Source organism: Protobothrops mucrosquamatus, unplaced genomic scaffold (assembly GCF_001527695.2).
Source record: "Protobothrops mucrosquamatus isolate PMUCROS unplaced genomic scaffold, P.Mucros_1.0 scaffold2693, whole genome shotgun sequence".
Classification (NCBI taxonomy): domain Eukaryota; kingdom Metazoa; phylum Chordata; class Lepidosauria; order Squamata; family Viperidae; genus Protobothrops; species Protobothrops mucrosquamatus.
In genome coordinates this window covers 64,984-84,597 of record NW_015388739.1, presented here as the reverse complement: position 1 = coordinate 84,597, position 19,614 = coordinate 64,984, and the positions used below count along the sequence as shown (strand labels likewise).

The window sequence follows — 19,614 nt, the reverse complement described above, 5'->3', positions numbered from 1 at the left end:
CTATGGTTACACTCTCTGAGTAAGTTTCCCAATAACTTGATCAGCAGTTCACAAATGTTTTCCTTTTATTTTATTTATAGTCCTCGACTTACAACCACAACTGAACCCAAAATTTCTGTTGCTAAGTGAGACATTTGTTAAGTGAGCTTTGCCCATTTATACGACTTTTCTTGCCACTGTTCTTAAGTGAATCACGGCAGTTGTTAAGATAGTAACACGGTTGTTCAGTGAATCTGGCTTCCCCGTGGACTTTGCTGGTCAGGTCACAAAAGGGGGATCACGTGACCCCGGGACACTGCAACTGTCATAAATATGAGTCAGTGGCTAAGTGTCTGAATTTTGATCATCTGAACCTGGAATGCTGCAACGGTCATAAGTGTGAAAAATGGTGATCAAACAACCCTGGAGTCTGGCCAGAGGGAGCCTGGCCAGAGAGAGGGAAGTAGGAAGCTCAAACAGCTGCTGCCGGTTTGGGCGCAGCGGGCGTGGATCGGGTGGAAGGAAAGAAAAAGGGAAGGAGAAAGTGGGGTGGGGTGGTTGAAGCCAAAGATGAGTTTGGAGGGAGGGAGGGAGAGAGAGAGAGGGGGGGGGAGTTTTATTGCTTTCTTTCGCAGAGGGATATCCTGGCTCAGGAATTCTGGGAGTTGAAGTCCACAAGTCATAAAAGAGCCAAGATTCCCCACCCCTGGACTAGAAGGCCTCCAAGGTCCTTATTCTGTTAAACTGGAAATGCCATGGACATCCGAAACCCTGTCTCTGAGACTGTGAAGGTCTGGATGGTAGAAACCAACTCGATCCCTAGCAAGATGGAGTTGTTGTTTGTCTGAAAACATTCTGCTCTGAGATGGTTCCAGAACTAGGTCTGGATACAGCTGCTGTCCTCTTAAAGGAAAAACATCTGAACAGCTGGCTCCAGATGGAACTTGCAGGAGAAGTAATAACCAGGAAACCTTTGTCCCCTGCTGCTCTTGTGACTTTTATGGCTTATCTGGACCTGAATAACCTTGGCAACCATACATCAGACCCTTATCACCTCTCAGTTAGATTATTGTTCCGCTGGGAGTGGCTGTAAAAATGATTCAAACACTACCATTAGTAGAAAATCTGGCAGCCAGGTTGTTACTGGGTAAAAGATGGTGGGCAGGTGTTATGTCACTCTTGTGCTTGGTGCTTTGACTTCCAAGGAGTGATGTGCAGGTTCTGAGGTTTTGCTTGATAAAAAAAATACAGGAAACCAGAAGTTGCCTTCAAGCTTATGTGTTTATTCAGCTGAATAGAGACGGGCTTCTGTACAAAAAGACCAAAAGCCCCAAATAGCAGAAAAACCTTATTCTTATAGCTACTTTGATTACATAAGCCAGTGATGGCGAACCTTTTAGAGACCGAGTGCCCAAACTGAAACCCAAAACCCACTTATGCATCGTCGGGTGCCGGGTGGGTGTGGCCCATTGGGTGGGCGTGGCTGCGATGGTAACGGCAGACTGGGTGGGACTAAAAAGTTCAATCAATCAATTCCAACTTTGCAAGATCTTTTTTTTTTTTCAGCGAGAAGTTGAAATTGACTGATTGAACTTCTTTTTTTTTTTTTTTTTTGCACATGGCGGAGGAGGCCTAAAGCGAAAAGGTTTTATAAAACCCAGCTGAAGGCCTAGGACTGGGGCGACGGTGCGCGTGCCCACAGAGAGGGCTCTGCGTGCCGCTGCTGGCACCCGTGCCATAGGTTCGCCACCACTGACATAATCAATTCACCCAGCAAAGCTGACACACATAAGATTAAAACTTCGCCCTTTAAGGCTGGCACACTGTAGATCAGAAAGCAGGAGTAGCTAATATGTTCCCTTTTGGGTGTTTCCCCCCAAGACCATATGTTCACTGTTGGGTGGTTTAGGTGTTTCCCTAAGATACCAGCTGTCCTGGGATGGGTTTGGGTGTTTCCTTTGCTGTCCTTTCATGACCCTGCATGTATAGGCCTGCAAGTAACCAGAGAGAGAGGAGCCATCTGTACGTATTCACAATTGAGACTGTCCCCTAAGTCCTGGTCATCAGGAGCCTCTGAATCCATCTGTCAAGAATGAAACTTTGGCAGCTACATGCCTCTTCATTTCAACTTGCCATTAGAGTAAAGGGGGGGAGGTGTTGCTTTAGAATAGGTTAGATAGAGAAACAAAACCTCTATGGCTCCACTGAGAGCTTGAAACCTTTCCAAGGACACTGCAGCAGGTGTGGAGAGTAAGCAGACAGTTCCCCTAACAAAGTGAAATTGTTTACATGGACTATGTGAGAGAGTGGGGGTTTGGCCAGATAAATTATTGTTTAATTCTGTGAACTGGTGTCTGGGAACCTCAGAGTTAGTTTTGCTTCGACATTACCGTGCTGGGTATTCAATAAACAATAAGATTTTCGGAGACGGAATGAACCTGGAAATTTATTTGGAATCTCGAGCTGGACGATGACACCATCACAAAATGGCAGTGTGGAGCTAGGAAGCTCTCCATTGCTTGGCTTCAGGATACCTTAGAAGGGATCATCTCCACCAAGTGGAAGATGCCTATTGGGGTCTCATCCTTAGCAGAATTTGGGAGAACAGGTGTGTGTGGGGGTTCTCTGTCATGGCCGCTATACTCTGAAATACCACTGCCGCCTTATTAGCCTTTGTCAGTGAGTCTAGGCCAGGGATAGGCAACCTTGGCTCTTTTATGACTCCTGGACTTCAACGCCCAGAATTCCTGAGCCAGCATGGCTCAGCTTGGAAACCTCTCCCTTTCCCCTCAGCATGGCTGGGTCAGGAATTCTGGGAGTTGAAGTCCACGGGAGTCATAAAAGAGCCAAGATTGCCTATCCCTGGTCTAGGCCAATGTTTCTGAAACTTGGCAACCTGAAGATGTTTGGACTTCAACTCCCAGAATTCCCCAGCCAGCACTGCTTCCCCATTAACTTCGCAAAAGGGGATCACATGACCCCGGGACACAGCAGCCGTCATAACTCTGGGGCTGCTACAATGGTTATGTGAAAAATGGTCATAAATCACTTTTTTCAGTGCCGTTGTAAATTCGGACGGTCGCTAAACAAACGGTCGTAAGTCGAGGACTAGCTGTGTTTTTCCAAGGTCGGACTTACAAGTCTCTTTTAAACAAACCAACCAACCAACCATCTGGCCTGGTTTCCCCTTTGCCCATTCCCTGTCAAAACAATTTGGACCTTAGCTTAGAAAGTACAGGTAGTCCTTGATTTACGGCCAACTGAGTCCAACATTTCTATTGTTAAGTGAGACATTTGTCAAGTGAGTTTTGCCCCATTTTACCACCCTCCTTGCCACAGTTGTTAAGATGAATTACTTTGGTTGTTAAGTTAGTGACACAGTTGTTAAGTGAATCTGGTTTCCCATTGACTTTGTCAGAAAGTCACAAAAGGGGATCACCTGACCCCGGGACAGTGCAACCGTCATAAGTATGAGTCAGCTGCCAAGCATCTGAATTTTGATCACATGACAATGGGGATGCTGCAATGGTTGTAAGTGTGAAAAATGGTCATAAGACACTGTTCTCAGTGCTGCTGTAACTTCAGCGGTCACTAAATGAACTGTTGTAAAATGAGGGGAACCTCTTTTATTTCTGCCACTGAACTACAAATGCTTTCTTTTTTAAAAAAAAAAAAGTTTTATTGAGTTTTATAAGGTTGGGAATAAGATAGGATCGGGATAGGGTTTAAGGTTTAGGTTAGGGTTGGGATCAGGATTGGGATTGGGATTGGGACAGGATTGGGATCAACATTGGGGTTACCCCCCCAATGACATTTTCAAGCTTTAGCAAAGAGACTATTGTCCGGGTACATATGTTCAGTTAATACTAATTATTATAATGGTAAATAGCTGTAGTAAATATGATAAACGATAATCATAAACAGTATCAGTTGGCCAACACATATCATTTTTCTTACTAATATATATTCAAAATAACATATCACATTCATCTACAAATGCTTTCTTTTGGTGTGTTTCTTCAGATCGCAAGAAGAAATATAAGAGGCACATCCGACAGGTTTTTCAAAATCTTCCTCAACTGGGTCCGCACCCCAATCCAAGGGTAACCCTCCAAGAGACCTATGTAGACCTTCTTCTGAAGAGGAGACCAGATCTGCCCAAAAGAGGTCATGAGATTATGGCTGTGGAAAGAAAGTACTGGGAGATGAAGACCCATCCAGAAGGTGGCCTGAACATTGATCTGGAGAATTTATTTCATCCCGATCCGGAAGGAGAAAACTCCAAAACTCTTTTGTTGCTTGGACCTTCTGGGGTAGGAAAAACCACAGCCACGTGGAAGTTCATGTTGGACTGGGCATCAGATAAACTATGGCGGACCAAGTTTGATTACGCCTTTTATATCTCTTGCGATGCGCTCCGCTGTGGCGCCAAGTTTATGAGTGCAACGGAGATGATCCTCAACAATTGTCCTTCAGGAATGGTTTCCATGGAGGATGTTTTGGCCAACCAAGACAACCTCCTCCTCATTGTTGATGGTTTGGAGGACCTGAAGCTCTCTGATGTCCCAGTTGATATGCTGGACAAGGATCCCCATCGAAAGCAAGAGATGGCGAAGCTGTTGATGGGTCTGCTCAAGAAAAAGATCTTTCCAAAGTGTCATCTCCTGGTGACCACAAGGCCCATGGGTGCAAGCCCAGTGTTGAAGTATCTGAGATCACCACTCTTGGTAGAGGTGTTGGGTTTTCATCCTGTGAAGAGGAAGGAATATTTTCGTCGCTTCTTTCAAAATATGGAACAAGCCAACCAGATCTTTGAACTGGTTCAAAGAAATGAAACTCTTTTCAGTCTCTGCTTTCTCCCTGCAACCTGTTGCGTCATTGGCTCCATTTTTCAACAAAACCCACAGATAGAACTTCTTCAAGATATCCCAGAAACTGCAACACTCACCGAAATTCACCTGCGTCTCCTCTTGAGTTTCTTGGGTACCTTTTCCAAGCAAGGTCACCTGGAAGACCTGTGCTCTTTAGCGAAAGATGGGATGATCCATGGAACAATGGTCTTCCATGAAGAAGAGCTAAAGGAACGTGGCTTGGATTACTTGACTTCAGACTCTCCTTCTGCAAATAAGAAAGTTTTCCTCCAAGATGTTCAGGTGGGAACCTTGTACAGGTTCACCCACTTGAGTTTTCAGGAGTTCTTTGCTGCCTTGTTCTACTTGCTGGACACTGAGGAGACCACCAGAACACCTTACCAAGACTTGAGTGAGATATTTGGTGATAAGAAAGGGAGCAGCAACAGATACCTCATGTTGATCCATTTTCTCCACGGCTTGTCCAACGTGGAAAGGATGAGTGTCCTTCAAGAATCGTGGTCCTTCAAGACATCCACGACTAAGGTTTGGCCAGAATTGCTAAGGTGGGTGGATCAGGAAGCCAAGGCTCACTCCTTTAGAAGACAGGAGGATCTGCTGGAATTGTGTCATTGTGTTTATGAAATGAAGGACACCGTCTTTGCCCAGACAACAATGAAGCATATCCACAATATGGATCTCAGAACACAACTTTTGACCAAGCTGGACTTTGAAGCTTTATCATTTTGCCTGTCAGCTGCTGAATCTTTGAATTCAGTTCAGCTCTCTGGCTATGAGTTTGGACCTCAAAGATTCCAACAACTTTTACCAGGATTCTTGAAATCTTCAGAGATCCAGTAAGTAGAAAGAGACCCAAGGAATAGTTGAGTTGGCAATGGGTTCAAAACTTAATGTCAAAGCATTAAGGCTGTGATCCTAGGATTGGGTAATTTAAGGTGTAAATATTTAGTCCAACCAGGCTAATCCTAGGTAATTGTCCAGGATCACAATCAATACAGATAGTCCTTGACTTACAACCTGGTTGTTAAGTGAATCTGGTTTCCCCACTGACTTTGCTTGTCAGAAGGTCGCAAAATGGATCACATAACACAGCATTGGTCATAAGTATATACCAACTGCCAAGCACCCAAATTTTGATCACATGATCATCGAGGATGCTACAAAGGTTGCAGTTATGAAGAACAGTCATAAGTCACTTTTTTCAGCACTGTTGTTAACTTTGAATGGTCACTAAATGAACTGTTGTAAGTTGAGAACTCTCTGTATTATACAACAAAAACCCTATAAAAATATCTGGTGTAGCGTTTTTCAACTTTGTGCACTTGAAGATGGGTGGACTTCAACTCCCAGAATTCTCCGGCCAGCATTCCTCAGCCAGCCAACTCCCAGAATTTCCCATGGCTGGCTGGGGAATTCTGGGAATTGAAGGTTACCCATCTTCAAATTAAGAAACATTGATCCGGTGGGTGATAAAGTATGAAGAATGGGAGAATAACAGAATAACCCAGTTGGAAGGGACCTTAAAGGTCTTCTAGTCCAACCCCCTGCTCAAACAGGGGACCCTGTACCATTTCAGACAAATGGCTGTCCAGTCTCTTCTTAAAAACTTCCAGTGTTGGAGCATTTACCACTTCTGGAGGCAGGTTGTTCCACTGATTGATTGTTCTTGTCAGGAAATTTCTTCTTAATTCTGGGTTGCTTCTCTCCTTGATTAGTTTCCATCTGTTGCTTCTTGTCTTGTCTTCTGGTGCTTTGGAGAATAGGGTGACCCCTCCTCTTCTTTGAAGGGAAGGCTACACTTAGAATCACAGGGCTGGAAGGGACCTTGGAGATCTTCTAGTCCAACCCCCTGCTCAGGCAGGAGACTCTATCCCATCTCAGATAAATGGTTGTCCAATCTCTTTTTTAAAACCTCCATTGATTGAGCATGCACAACTTCTAGTGGTAAGTCATTCCACTGGTTAATTGTTCTCACTGCTAGGAAGTTTCTCCTTAGTTCTAACTTTCTGCTCTCCTTGATTAGTTTCCATCTGTTGCTTCTAGTTCTGCCTGCAGATTGTGTTGTCCACCAATTTCCTCCATAATTATGTTGGTGTGTCTCCCAATTTCCACAGGTTGAACCGCTGTGGCCTCTCCCCCACTGCATGCAAAGACTTGACACCCATCACAATGACCAACACAAGGCTGACCAGTCTGGACCTGGGTGAGAATCCCCTGGAGGATCCCGGGGTCACCCATTTGCGTGAATGGCTTCTTCAGCCCACCTGCCAACTTCAAAGCCTCAGGTGAGCAGCCTGGAATGGTATAAGGCAGGGGGTCTTCAAACGTGGCCCTTTTATGACTTGTGGACTTCAACTCCCAGAATTCCTAGGCCAGGCTTGCTGGCTGAGGAATTCTGGGAGTTGAAGTCCACAAGTCATAAAAGGGCCAAGTTTGAAGACCCCTGGTATAAGGGTGGAGTAGAAGACCTCCAGGATCCCTTCAAGCCCTAGGATTCTATGATTCTATAACCCCAGTACAAATTCTCTTCCCCCCCCCCCCATTCTCTGTCTCCTACAGGCTGTACTCCTGCAACCTCACGGCCACCATCTGCCAGCTCCTTTCACAGGTCCTGGAATCCAGCCATTCCCTTCTGGAGCTCAATCTGGGGGCGAACCCCCTGGGTGATGGGGGAGCAAAGCTGCTGTGCCAAGGGCTGAAGCACCCCTCTTCTGGGCTGCAGAGACTCATGTAAGTGGTGTTGAAGGAAATGTCTTCATCGTGGTTCAATCCAAGCCGGGAATAAACAACATGGCGACTGCTTTAGAAAGAAGATTGCAGTTTATTGAAGAGGAGAGCCAGACAGAAAGATGGCTCTGGAAGAAAAGAGAGAGAACACATGTAGGGAGTGGGTTTTTATACCCTCTGGAGCCTTTTGTTTGGAGTTGTTTCCTGTTCCTGTTTGAGGCTTTGTATTTCCTCTGTCATGTATTCTGACCTGAGTCTGGGTATGCCCTTTGGCATCTGTGAGTTAATCCTATTATGTCCTGTCTTAGACTTTGGGTAGGGTATGTAGATTGTAGGTGTCTTTGTCTTCTTAATCTTCTAGCTGGGGGCTTCCAACCTTCCTGGATTATTTACATCTGCATTTGTACAGAGCTGGTTTCTGCTTGGGGGAAGGAGATTTGGGGCTATTAAGAAAACTGGGCATGCTTTTCTGCCTCTTTAAGATCCTTTGAGAAATATATTTTTTTGCCCTTTTAATATTTCCTTCTCAGGGGGGGGGGCTGACTTCCCACAGTGGGGTGAGGGATTTCCTAATCTCAGCCCCTGGATTTCCCACAGCATTTGGAGCCGGTTGGCAGCTGGGCATGGGAAGGTCAGTTTACACACACACACCTCCAAATTTCTTCTTCAGCCACCACCAAGAGCATGAGAAGGACTAGGGAAGCGACCAGGATATTCTTCTCCCAGGAAATTTCTCAAGCTTGTTTCAGAAGCAAAAGATTCATTCCAGAGCAGAAATGAAAGTGAAAAAAACCCCCAACGTTCTGAATTTTAATTCTGAAAATGAAAAGAAGTTTATTAGGAGTTTAAGAGGTTGGAGGAAGGTCTGACTCCTGGTTGGATCCCCTGAGCAAATGGCTGAGCGCCATATTACATGTGGCTACGCTCTCGTCTTCTACCCAGAAAGAGCCTGTTTGATCTAGTGGTGGAGGCATCTGGCTTCAAAGCAGGTGGCGGTGAGTTCTAGTCCTGCCTCAGCCAGGAAAGCCCATTGGGTGACTTTGGGCCAATCACCAGGAGACAGTGAGTTCTAGTCCCACCTTACCCATGAAAGCCGGTTGGGTGATTTTTGGGCCAATCAACAGGAGATTGAGAGTTCTAGCCCCGCCTTAAGCACGACAGGCAGCTGGGCAACATTGGGCCAGTCACCAGGAGATGGCGAGTTCTAGTCCTGCCTTGGGCACGAGAGCCAGCTGGATGACTTTGGTAAAATAGGAGAAGGAAGGTATGTTGGATATGCTCACTGCCTGATTTGTAAAATTAATAAAGGTGGGATGCAAAAATAAAGAACTATTTTTAAATCCAATTTATATGCTGTCCATCTCACTGTCCAAGGTGACTCTGGGCAGCTTACAATATTTGCATCCTGCACACGCCCTCTGGCAACGCCTTCATCCTTGGTCCTTCACTGCTGTCCCAACCATCCTTATAATAACCATCCTACAGAGCACGTAGCTGGTTGTGTGAATGTCACAGTTGTGCTTCTTGGAGACCTTTGCATGAGTCGGAAATAGGATAAGATCCAAACAGGTACCCTTGCCCTAAGATGTCACCAGCAATTCCCATCTTTCTGTTTGCAGCAGGGACAGTGGCAAAAAAATGATCATGCGATCATGGTGTGTTTGGCAACCAGCCATAAATACAACCTGATTGCCAAGCACTCAGCAGAATAACAGAGTTGGAAGGGATCTTGGAGGTCTTCTAGTCCAACCCCCTCCTCCAGCAGGAGATCTTATACCATTCCAGGCAAATGACTGTCCAGTCTCTTCTTGAAAACCTCGAGTGATAATAATAATAATAATAATAATAATAATAATAATAACAACAACAACAACAACAACAACAACAACAAAATACAAAGACCTACAAATAGAAATAGAAAGACTGTGGCAAAAGCAAGCAAGACTAGTACCAATAGTAATAGGCGCCTTGGGTGCAATCCCAAAACAACTGGAGCACCACTTGAACACCATCGGCATTGACAAATTCTCCATTAGTCAATTGCAAAAGGCGGCCTTACTAGGAACTGCTTCCATCCTGCGATGATATCTGTAATACCATCAAACATCCACATCTGCCTATCCCAGGTCCTTGGTAAGGACTCGATAGGTAGACAAAAATGCCAAATCCAGTCTGAACATCTGGCTGACTGTGCGATGATCAACAACAACAACAACAACAACAACAACAACAACAACAACAACAACAATAATAATAATAATAATAATAATAATAATAATAATAATAATAATAATAATAATAAAGTTGGAAGGGACCCCTGGAGGTCATCTAGTCCAACCCCCTGCTCAGGCAGGAAACCCTATACTATTTCGGACAAATGGCTGTCCAGTCTCTTCTTAAAAACTTCCAGTGTTGGAGCACCCACAACTTCTGGAGGCAGGTTGTTCCACTGGTTAGTTGTTCTAACTGTCAGGAAGTTTCTCCTTAGTTCTAGGTTGCTTCTCTCCTTGATGAGTTTCCATCCGTTGCTTCTTGTCCTGTCTTCAGGCGCTTTGGAGAATAGCTTGACTCCGTCTTCTTTGGGGCAGCCCCTGAGATATTGGAACTCTGCTATCATGTCCCCCCTCGTCCTTCTCTTCGTTAAACTAGACATACCCAATTCCAGCAACCGTTCCTTATATGTTTTAACCTCCAGTCCCCTAATCATCTTTGTTGCTCTTCTCTGTACTCTTTCTAGAGTCTCAACATCTTTTTTACACGTCCTTGTCTTCTATTGCAGTTTACACTCCTGTGGCATGACAGCCCTTGCCTGTGAAGACCTGGCCTCTGTTTTGGAGACCAGCCAGACCCTCTTGGAGCTGAATCTGGGCGATAACAGCCTGGGAGATGAAGGAGTCAGGCAGCTGTGCCAGGGGTTGAGACAAAGGTGCTGCAAGGTTCAAAAGTTGATGTAAGTGTAAAAGTTTTTCCAGGGACCTGGGAAAATAGTTTGACCCCCTCGTCTTTGTAGCAGCCCCTCAAATATTGGAATATTGCTATCAATATGATAAATAATAAATAATTATAAAAAAATAATAGAGTTGGAAGGGGCTCCAAGGTCCCTTTCAACTCTTGTTATCATTGGGAACAGTACATTTAGCTTGTCTTTTTTTTTTTTTTTTGAGCGGATCTTGGTCAACGACCGAAATAAAGTCCTTTGAGCTTTGAGTGGGAACAGAGGGGACATCCTTGCCATCTTAAGTTGACTCTCATCTTCCTGCCCAGATTCGTTGAATTTCCCAGTCTCCCAAAAGCTGCTATGAAAAATAAAGATGATTTAATCTCTGCATAATGTTTTGTCAAGAGGTCTCCCAACCACCTGGCTGGTGGGCAACACCCACATCAGCTTCCAAAACAAGGCCATGTGGCTCGTGAATTTATGCCAGAATTGGCATCTTTGCTCAAAAGACTGACCTCTTTCGACATGTCTCTCAGCTCTTCTAGTCTAACACTCAGGTCAGGAATAAACCCTATATACCTGTGGTGGCGAACCTATGGCACGCGTGCCACAGGTGGCATGCAGAGCCCTCTCTGTGGGCACGCGCACCGTTGCCCCAGTCCTAGGCCTTCAGCTGGGTTTTATAAAACCTTTTCGCTTTAGGCCGCCGCCGTGTGAAAAAAAAAAAAGGTTCAATCAATCAACCAATTTCAACTTCTTGCAGGAAAAAAAAGATCTCGCAAAGTTGGAATTGATTGATTGAACTTTTTAGTCCCACCCAGTCTGCCATTACCACCGCAGCCACGCCCACCCAATGGGCCACGCCCACCCAATGGGCCACACCCACCCGGCACCCGACGATACATAAGTGGATTTTGAGTTGCAGTTTGGGCACTCGGTCTCTAAAAAGTTCGCCATCACTGCCCTATACCTTTCCAGACAAATGGCTGTCCAATCTCTTTTTGAAAACCTTGAGTGATGGAGCACTCACAACTTCTGGAGGCAAGTAGTTCCACTGATTAATTGTCCTCCCTGTCAGGAAAATTCTCCTTAGTTCCAGGATGCTTTTCTCCTTAATTAGTTTCCATCCTGTTGCTTCTTGTCCTGCCTTCAAGGGCTTTGGAGAATAGCTTGACCCCCCCCCCCCCCCCCCCCCCCCNGCCCCTCAAATATTGGAATATTGCTATCAATATGATAAATAATAAATAATTATAAAAAAATAATAGAGTTGGAAGGGGCTCCAAGGTCCCTTTCAACTCTTGTTATCATTGGGAACAGTACATTTAGCTTGTCTTTTTTTTTTTTTTTTGAGCGGATCTTGGTCAACGACCGAAATAAAGTCCTTTGAGCTTTGAGTGGAACAGAGACGACATCCTTGCCATCTTAAGTTGACTCTCATCTTCCAGCCCTGATTCGTTGAATTTCCCAGTCTCCCAAAAGCTGCTATGAAAAATAAAGATGATTTAATCTCTGCGTAATGTTTTGTCAAGCGGTCTCCCAACCACCTGGCTCGTGGGCAACACCCATATCAGCTTCCAAAACAAGGCCCTGTGGCTTGTGAATTTATGCCAGAATTGGCATCTTTGCTCAAAAGACTGACCTCTTTGGACATGTCTCTCAGCTCTTCTAGTCTAACACTCAGGTCAGGAATAAACCCTATACCTGTGATGGCGAAGTTACTGCACTGAAAAAGTTGGAAGTCAATGCATTTTTCCTTCTTCCTTATCCCTCACTTTTCTTTTCCCTCTTTTTCAGGAATAAACCCTATACCTGTGGTGGCGAACCTATGGCACGGGTGCCAGAGGCGGCACTCAGAGCCCTCTCTGTGGGCACGTGCACCATCGCCCCAGTCCTAGGCCTTCATCTGGGTTTTATAAAGCCTTTTCACTTTAGGCCGCCGCCACTGTGTGCAAAAAAAAAAAGGTTCAACCAATCAACCAATTTCAACTTCTCGTGGGAAAAAAAAAGATCTTGCAAAGTTGGAATTGATTGATTGAGCTTTTTAGTCCCACCCAGTCTGCCGTTACACCGAAGCCACGCCCACCCAATGGGCCACGCCCACCCAATGGGCCACACCCGCCCAGCACCCGACGATACATAAGTGGGTTTTGGGTTGCAGTTTGGGCACTCGGTCTCTAAAAGGTTCGCCATCACTGCCCTATACCTTTCCAGACAAATGGCTGTCCAATCTCTTTTTGAAAACCTCGAGTGATGGAGCACTTCTGGAGGCAAGTAGTTCCACTGATTAATTGTCCTCCCTGTCAGGAAACTTCTCCTTAGTTCCAGGATGCTTTTCTCCTTAATTAGTTTCCATCCTGTTGCTTCTTGTCCTGCCTTCAGGGGCTTTGGAGAATAGCTTGAAACCCCCCACCCCCAACTCCCTGCAGAGCTTCTGATGAGCAGAGATTTGCAAGCCAATTTGTGTTCTTGAGAGTGTCCCAATTCTGATGCTTTGCTTTGTTTTTGTTGTCCTCCTTCCAGACTTACAATGAAATCGTTAAACCAAACTACGAAGTGGAAATTGCAGGCAGCTTGTGCGAGGCATCCTGGATTAGTTCTGACTCCCTACTATCCTCCGGATTTTCCCCGCTTCCCAGGTGATGAAGAGTAAAGGTGGAGTTCACACCTGCTTTCCTTGGGCCCCTCAAGGATTGGAAGGTTGGTGAGATGGGTAGTAGATCTGGAAACCTTCAAAGGCCAGCTCAGCTCAGCTCAGCTTTGGCATTACCTGTTGCATCGCAGTCATACATCTGATTCACATGCCTGGCTATGAGGCTTATGGTATCCCTCTGGACTTAGAGCAAGTGGGACTTGGCCATGTGGAAGATCTTTTCAAATGGGATCCCCAAAGGGGGGATAATCCCCAACTAGCATGTCAGAAGAATATCCTGCTCCGGTTTGAGCCAGGATTTACATAAGAATGATACTGGAGTCACTGCTTGAAGAAGAAGAAGTATATTCAACAAAGAAGATTAGAGGACTGGAGCTAAAACATATGAAGAACAGTTGCGGGAATTGGGTATGCCTAGTTCAGGGGTAGGCAACCTTGGCTCTTTTATGACTCGTGGACTTCAACTCCCAGAATTCCTGAGCCAGCATGGCTCAGCTTGGAAACGTCTCCCTTTCCCCTCAGCACGGCTGGCTCAGGAATTCTGGGAGTTGAAGTCCACGAGTCATAAAAGAGCCAAGGTTGCCTACCTCTGGCCTAGTTTAATGAAAAGAAGGACCTGGAGCAACATGATAGCAGTATTCCAGTATTTCAGAGGTTGCCACAAAGATGAGAGGTTCAACCTATTCCCCAAAGCACCAGAAGGCAAGACAAAACCAATGGATGGAAACCAATCAAGGAGAGATTCAACCTAGAACTAAAGAGGAATTTCTTGACAGTGAGAACAATTAATCAGTGGAACGACTTGCCTCCAGAAGTTCTGGTTACTCCACCACTGGAGCTTTTCAAGAAAAGATTGGACAGCCATTTGTCCTGAATAGTATAGGGTTTCCTGCTTGAGTAGGGGGTTGGACTAGAAGACCTCCGAGGTCCCTTCTAATTCTGTTATTCTCTTTTTCAAGAGCATAGAAACAGCCCTTGAGGTAGCTACAATTTTGGTTGTAGAGGTTGGTAATGCTTATAAGAAAGACGGTCCTTTGTGAGATGTGTGTGTGAATGTGCCCTTTGTAATGTTTAATTTGGTGGACATGCAGCTCCAGTAGGGATGGCCTTATCTTATTTTGCTGAGTGTGTCGATCTTTTCTTTGGTGTGTGTCTATGTGCTGACTCTGGAATGCCACATCTGTACGCTCAGGGAAGTTTGTATTATAAGGGATTTTCCCTGTGTGCTATTATTTGCTTGATTTAATCAATTTCAGCCTGGCTGTCAATTATTGGCTACAACTAGTTGAAGAGTATTTGCAACCTTATATTGTCTTTGCAATATAGTTTCTGAGGAGTCGTTGGTGTTATCTGAGCTTGATTGTTTTCTTGCAGATGTTTCACAACCCAGACTAGGATTACCACTGATGATGTTACCTAGTTGGGTCATGAAACATTTGCAAGAAAACAACCCACTTCAAAGAGCACCAAAGACCCCACATTCCTCCTCCTCCTCTTCCTCCTTTCTTCTAACACTGATGATGTTACCTAGTTGGGTCCTGAAATGTCTGCAAGAAAACAACCCACTTCAGAGAGCATCAAGGACCCCACATTCCTCCTCCTCCTCCTCCTCCCTCCTAGCACTGATGATGTTACCTAGTTGGGTCCTGAAACGTCTGCAAGAAAACCACCAAGCTCGGATAGCACCAAGGACCCTACACTTCAACCCTGAGCTACAAATATTCTCCTTTATTAATATTTATTAATATACTATCTTCTGGCTACAGGCACGTATATGATTAACGAAGTTCACAGGGAGTGCATGAATAAAATTACTCTGAGTTGTAAAATTATTTCGACAAGCATAAAGAGCTTCAGGGGGAATGGCCAGCATTTTGAACTGGACAGGGATGCTGACCAGCAACCGAATTGGTGCTACTCATGACTTGCAGGATTGTTGTGTAGGTAGTCCTCGACTTACAACTACAACTGAGAACCCCACTTGCAACCTTCCCAGCTGGCTTCGAACAAGCAAAGTCAACGGGGAGAAGCCGATTTGTTTAACGACCACATGGTTCCCTTAACAACTGCAATGGTTCACTTAACCATTGGGTGCAACTCCCTTAACCGCCAACTTGCTTAGCAGCTAAATTCTGGACCCAATTATGGTCATAAATCGAGGACTTAACCAGCAGTAAAAAAAATGACCCCTCCCCTTCAAGGAGCAGATGAGTGACCAGTCTGTGGTGCTTCCATCACTGGAGGTTTTCAAGAAGAGATGGACAGCCAGTGGCCCAGAATGGTATAAGGCAGTGGTGGTGAACCTATGGCACGCTTGCCAGAGGTGACATGCAGAGCCCTCTCTGTGGGCACGCGCGCCGTCGCCCCAGCCCCGCCTCCCCCATGGACCCCTCTTCACCAGCAGCCCCCCAGAGGAGAGTTGCCCCCAGGCGCGGCCCATACAGAGCAGTGCAGCCAAAGACATGGCAGCTGGGCAGCAGGGACAAGACTCTGCCCTCGTGCCCCATTGCATGCAGATGATGCTGCAGGGTGCGGGCAAAGGGCATGGCTGCCATGGCGCTGCAGGGCTGCCTGGGTGATCTGCAGCAGGCCGTGGAGGCGGTAGGTGGCCCTGCAGGCAGACGGGGGCACGGGCAGGGCAGGGACAGAGCGGGGGCAGGCAGGTCGGTTTTGGGGCACTCGGTGTCTAAAAGGTTCGCCATCACTGGTATAAGGTCTTCTGCTTGAGCAGGGGGTTGGACTAGAGCAGTAATGTCGAGACTGATTCGCCCTTTCACCCTCGCTCATAGCTTTACAGTGGGATGGGATGCAGAATGGGGAGGGGTGGTATCTAGGCAACCGAGGCTTCTGAGAGCCCAGGTCACTAACGCAAGTGCTCGGCAGAGAAGTGGACTGTTTCCATAACAAGAACAAATGTTACTATTGGACAATATGAACACCTGGTGGGTGGGGATGAGGGAATTTATTGTTTAACTAAGCAAGCCTTCGAGCCGGAAAATCAGAGCTGGTTTTGCTTCTTCTGTGCCAATGTAAACTTTCAGTAAAGTATTAGACTCTTGGTAAAATCATGTCTGAGGAGTTTCTTTTTCTGGAAATGCCAACTGGACAGTTGACAAGCGGTCCCCAACCTTTGGGGCTTGGTGGCACGGTTAGGGGTGGGGGAGACAGGAACCAGGCCGTACGAGCAATGGGCTGATGTATGTGCACAGCTCAGTGTGCGCTAGCCTGCTGCTTGCATGAGTTGAGCTGCATGCGCATGTGCATGCCAGCCCACTGCTCACATGGCTCAGTTCCAAATAAGCCATGGCCTGGTAGTCGGCCATGGTCTGGGTGTTGGGGACCTCTGGACTAGAGGATCTTCAAAGTCCCTTCCAACTCTGTTATTCAGTGGAAAGGCTTGCCTTCAGCAGTTAGTGGGTGCTCCATCCCTGGAGGTTTTTAAGAAAAGATTGGACAGCCATTTATTAGGAATAGTATGAGTTCTTCTGCTTGAGCAGGAGGTTGGACTAGAAGACCTCCAAGGTCCCTTCCAGCTCTGTTTCTCTGTTAATTAATCAGTGGGAAGCTTGCCTCCAGAAATTGTGGGTGCTCCATCCCTGGAGTCTTTCAAGAAGAAACTAGACAGCTATTTGTCCAGAATACTAGTCTCTTGCTTGAGCAGGAGGTTGGACTAGAGCAGGGCTTTTCAACCAGTGGTACGGGTACCACCTGTGGTACATTGGCACCTGGCAGGTGGTACGTGACCATCCTAGAAAAGTGGTAGCGGGGGAGGGGAATGAACTGAATCAGTGGCAGCATCGCACAAGCCTGAGCGAGAGATGGCTGGAGCTGCAGGGCTGTCAGGGCTCAGCGGAAGCACCAGGATCAGCGCCAGGCTCCAGCTGGAGCTCGGTGCTGATCCTGGTGCTTCTGCTGAACCCTGAAGAAGCACCGATCAGCTGGAATGTTGCAACATCTCCAGGGTCTTGTGATTTACATTCAGATGCTTGGCAACTGATTCATATTTATGACGGTCACAGTGTCCCAGGGTCATGTGAAGTGACCAAAACCTGCTGCAACCACCCAGCAGATGGGGGAAATAAAAAACAAACACCCTCCACACCACCCCTACTGCCAATCCTCAACAGAAATGCTCACAACAACGAAAACCTCGGACAGGAGGAAGGGCGCCGCCGGGCGAGCAGGCAGGTGTCTTGCTGGGCTGTGGCTTCAGGGCACTTTTTTCAGTGCCACTGTAACTTCAACAGTCACTAAGCGAACTGTTGTAAGTCGAGGACTACCTGTTACTTTATCACTTCCCCCCCCCTTTTTTTTTTGGTCATCAAGTTTTTGACCTCTTGCTAGGTGACTGGTGGTACTCGGATATTGCCATATCCTAAAAGTGGTACAATGGGTGAAAAGGTTGAAAAGCCCTGGACTAGAGGACCTCCAAGGCCCCTTCCAACGTTATTCTATGTTCTTTCAGGCATTGCAGACCCTAAACACAACACTGCCAAAAATGAAGATTTATTGTTGAAAAGGTACTGCAGAATACAGCCAATCTACTTAGCCGCCCCCGATTTTTTTCCCTGCACCCCACCATATTTCCCAGTTCTCCTGGTTTTGGAAAGTTCCTGGCTTTTGTTCCAGAAGCAGAGTTTTCCTTTTAGGATGTTCCTGCAGAGATGGAGCTTCCCCTGCAGGATGCTGCTGAGGGTGGAGCTCTGCTTGTCCACAGAAGTGGATGATGGTTGTGGTGGTCTCCCTCCCTGTCCTCCTCTGCCTTCCCCTTTGCCTCTCTTTCGGCCTCTTCCTTCCTCTTCCTTTGGTCTGGGGCTCTGCCTCCAAATGGACAGTCCCTGTTGCAAGTTCAATTTCTTCTCCAGGATGTTACCCAAAATGGTCATCTTTTCGCTACACGAAGACCTCTGTTCTTGAGATCTCTTGTTGACTCCTTGCCTAGGAACCTCCAAAGTCTGGCTGAGCTTCGGGTCAAAGGCCAGCCTTCTGATGACAAGACGTTCTTGGTGTGTTTCCTTGGAAGACCAGCTTACCTTCACCTGTTTCTTCTTCCCAGCTTTTGGGGGCCTTCCAGATGAACAGCTGATAGGTCTCATCCTTCTAGGGAGAGGACGTTGGACCCCACTCTCCTGCCCCACTGCTCCTGCTTGCATGAGGTTTACTGGAATCTGCCTTTTCTGCCAGATGACCACATCCTTACCCTCTGGAATTTCACCTGGTTTTAGGACACCATGATCTTTAGGTGATCCCACAACTACTTCTGCTACTCTGCTGCTGGTGATGACTTTTGCTTCTTCTGAGAGGGCCACCAAGGAAGGGGCAGAGTCCTCACCTAAAGGGGGTTGTCTCACTACTGAGGAATTAGCCCATGTCCAGCTGCCCATATCTTCTCTGAAGGACTCTTCTGCTCCCTTGTTCTGATCTTCCCACTTCACTTCCAGCCTTCTTGCTTGGTCCCAATCATCTGCCCTCATGACTTTACATTCTGTGCTGCCTTGGGACAGGGTCTTCAGGGACAAAAGGCTCTGCTCCTTAGCGATGGAAAAGGTGACTCTCTCCTTTCTCCCCTCTTCCTTACTATCTGTCTTCAGGGTCAAGCTACAACTTTCATGATGGACTTGAAGTTCAACATCTGTCCTTACAAAGTCTTGATTTTGATGTGGGCCCTTTCTACTCTCCTTGGGAGGTTGAACATCTTGGTCTTCTGTGGAGGACCTCTTTCCTCTAGAGGATGAAGGATGTTGCAGGTAGAGGAATCTCTCGCAGTCGGAGAACCAATGGTCCAGCAGTTGGGTTCTAAAAAATGTTTGGCACCTGGTTGCTTCTTCCAGAGAATGGTCAAGGAGCTCTCTCCATGTAAGCCTACTTCCTCTCCTTTGTAGCCTACTGCTCTGTGTTGCATGATGCCCCCTCCTGTAACATCTGGCTACAACATCCTCGTAGCAAGAATTGGGAACATGAACATGGTGTGGGAAAAAATATGAGACTTGTTGAGAAATAGGAGCATGATACGGTTGAACATGTGCCTCCCAAGGCCTGTAATACATCTTGGCAGCTTCTGGCTCTTGGAGAGAAGAATGGCTCATGTTGTCTCCTGAGGACCCTTCCAACTCTTCCATGTTGTCTCCTGAGGACTCTTCCAATTCTTCCATGTTGTCGCCTGAGGACCAAGGAGAATCCTGGGCTTCGTTGTCTTCTGCTAGTAGAGAGGAATCATCTACTACAGCTTCCCCTCTCTTCCATAAGACTTGCTTTTTCTCTGGCCATTTTGGTTGCCTATCAGACTTTGACGAGGAGATTGAGGCTTTCTTGGGGGCTGAGGAGTGATAGGAAAGACAACTGGGTATCTTAGGAGAGTTTTTCAGTTCCCTGCTAGGAGCTGAAGGTTTCAGAGGAGTGCCTCTCTGTTTGGTTGTCCTCTGAGAACCGTCTTCCATTTGCCAGGTGAC

The 19,614-nt window shown here is 46.5% G+C and overlaps 1 protein-coding gene across 1 annotated transcript; it reads left to right on the top strand.

Annotated features, from left to right (window-relative positions):
* The first annotated feature begins 844 nt into the window (after nt 1-844).
* On the top strand, nt 845-19,149 carry LOC114923267 (NACHT, LRR and PYD domains-containing protein 3-like). Its single transcript, XM_029286008.1, has 8 exons — nt 845-1,039; nt 2,443-2,587; nt 4,003-5,686; nt 10,357-10,527; nt 13,036-13,151; nt 17,631-17,685; nt 18,108-18,171; nt 19,048-19,149. Exons 1-8 carry the CDS (start codon nt 845-847, stop codon nt 19,147-19,149), a joined length of 2,532 nt encoding a protein of 843 aa, XP_029141841.1.
* The last annotated feature ends 465 nt before the right edge of the window (nt 19,150-19,614 follow it).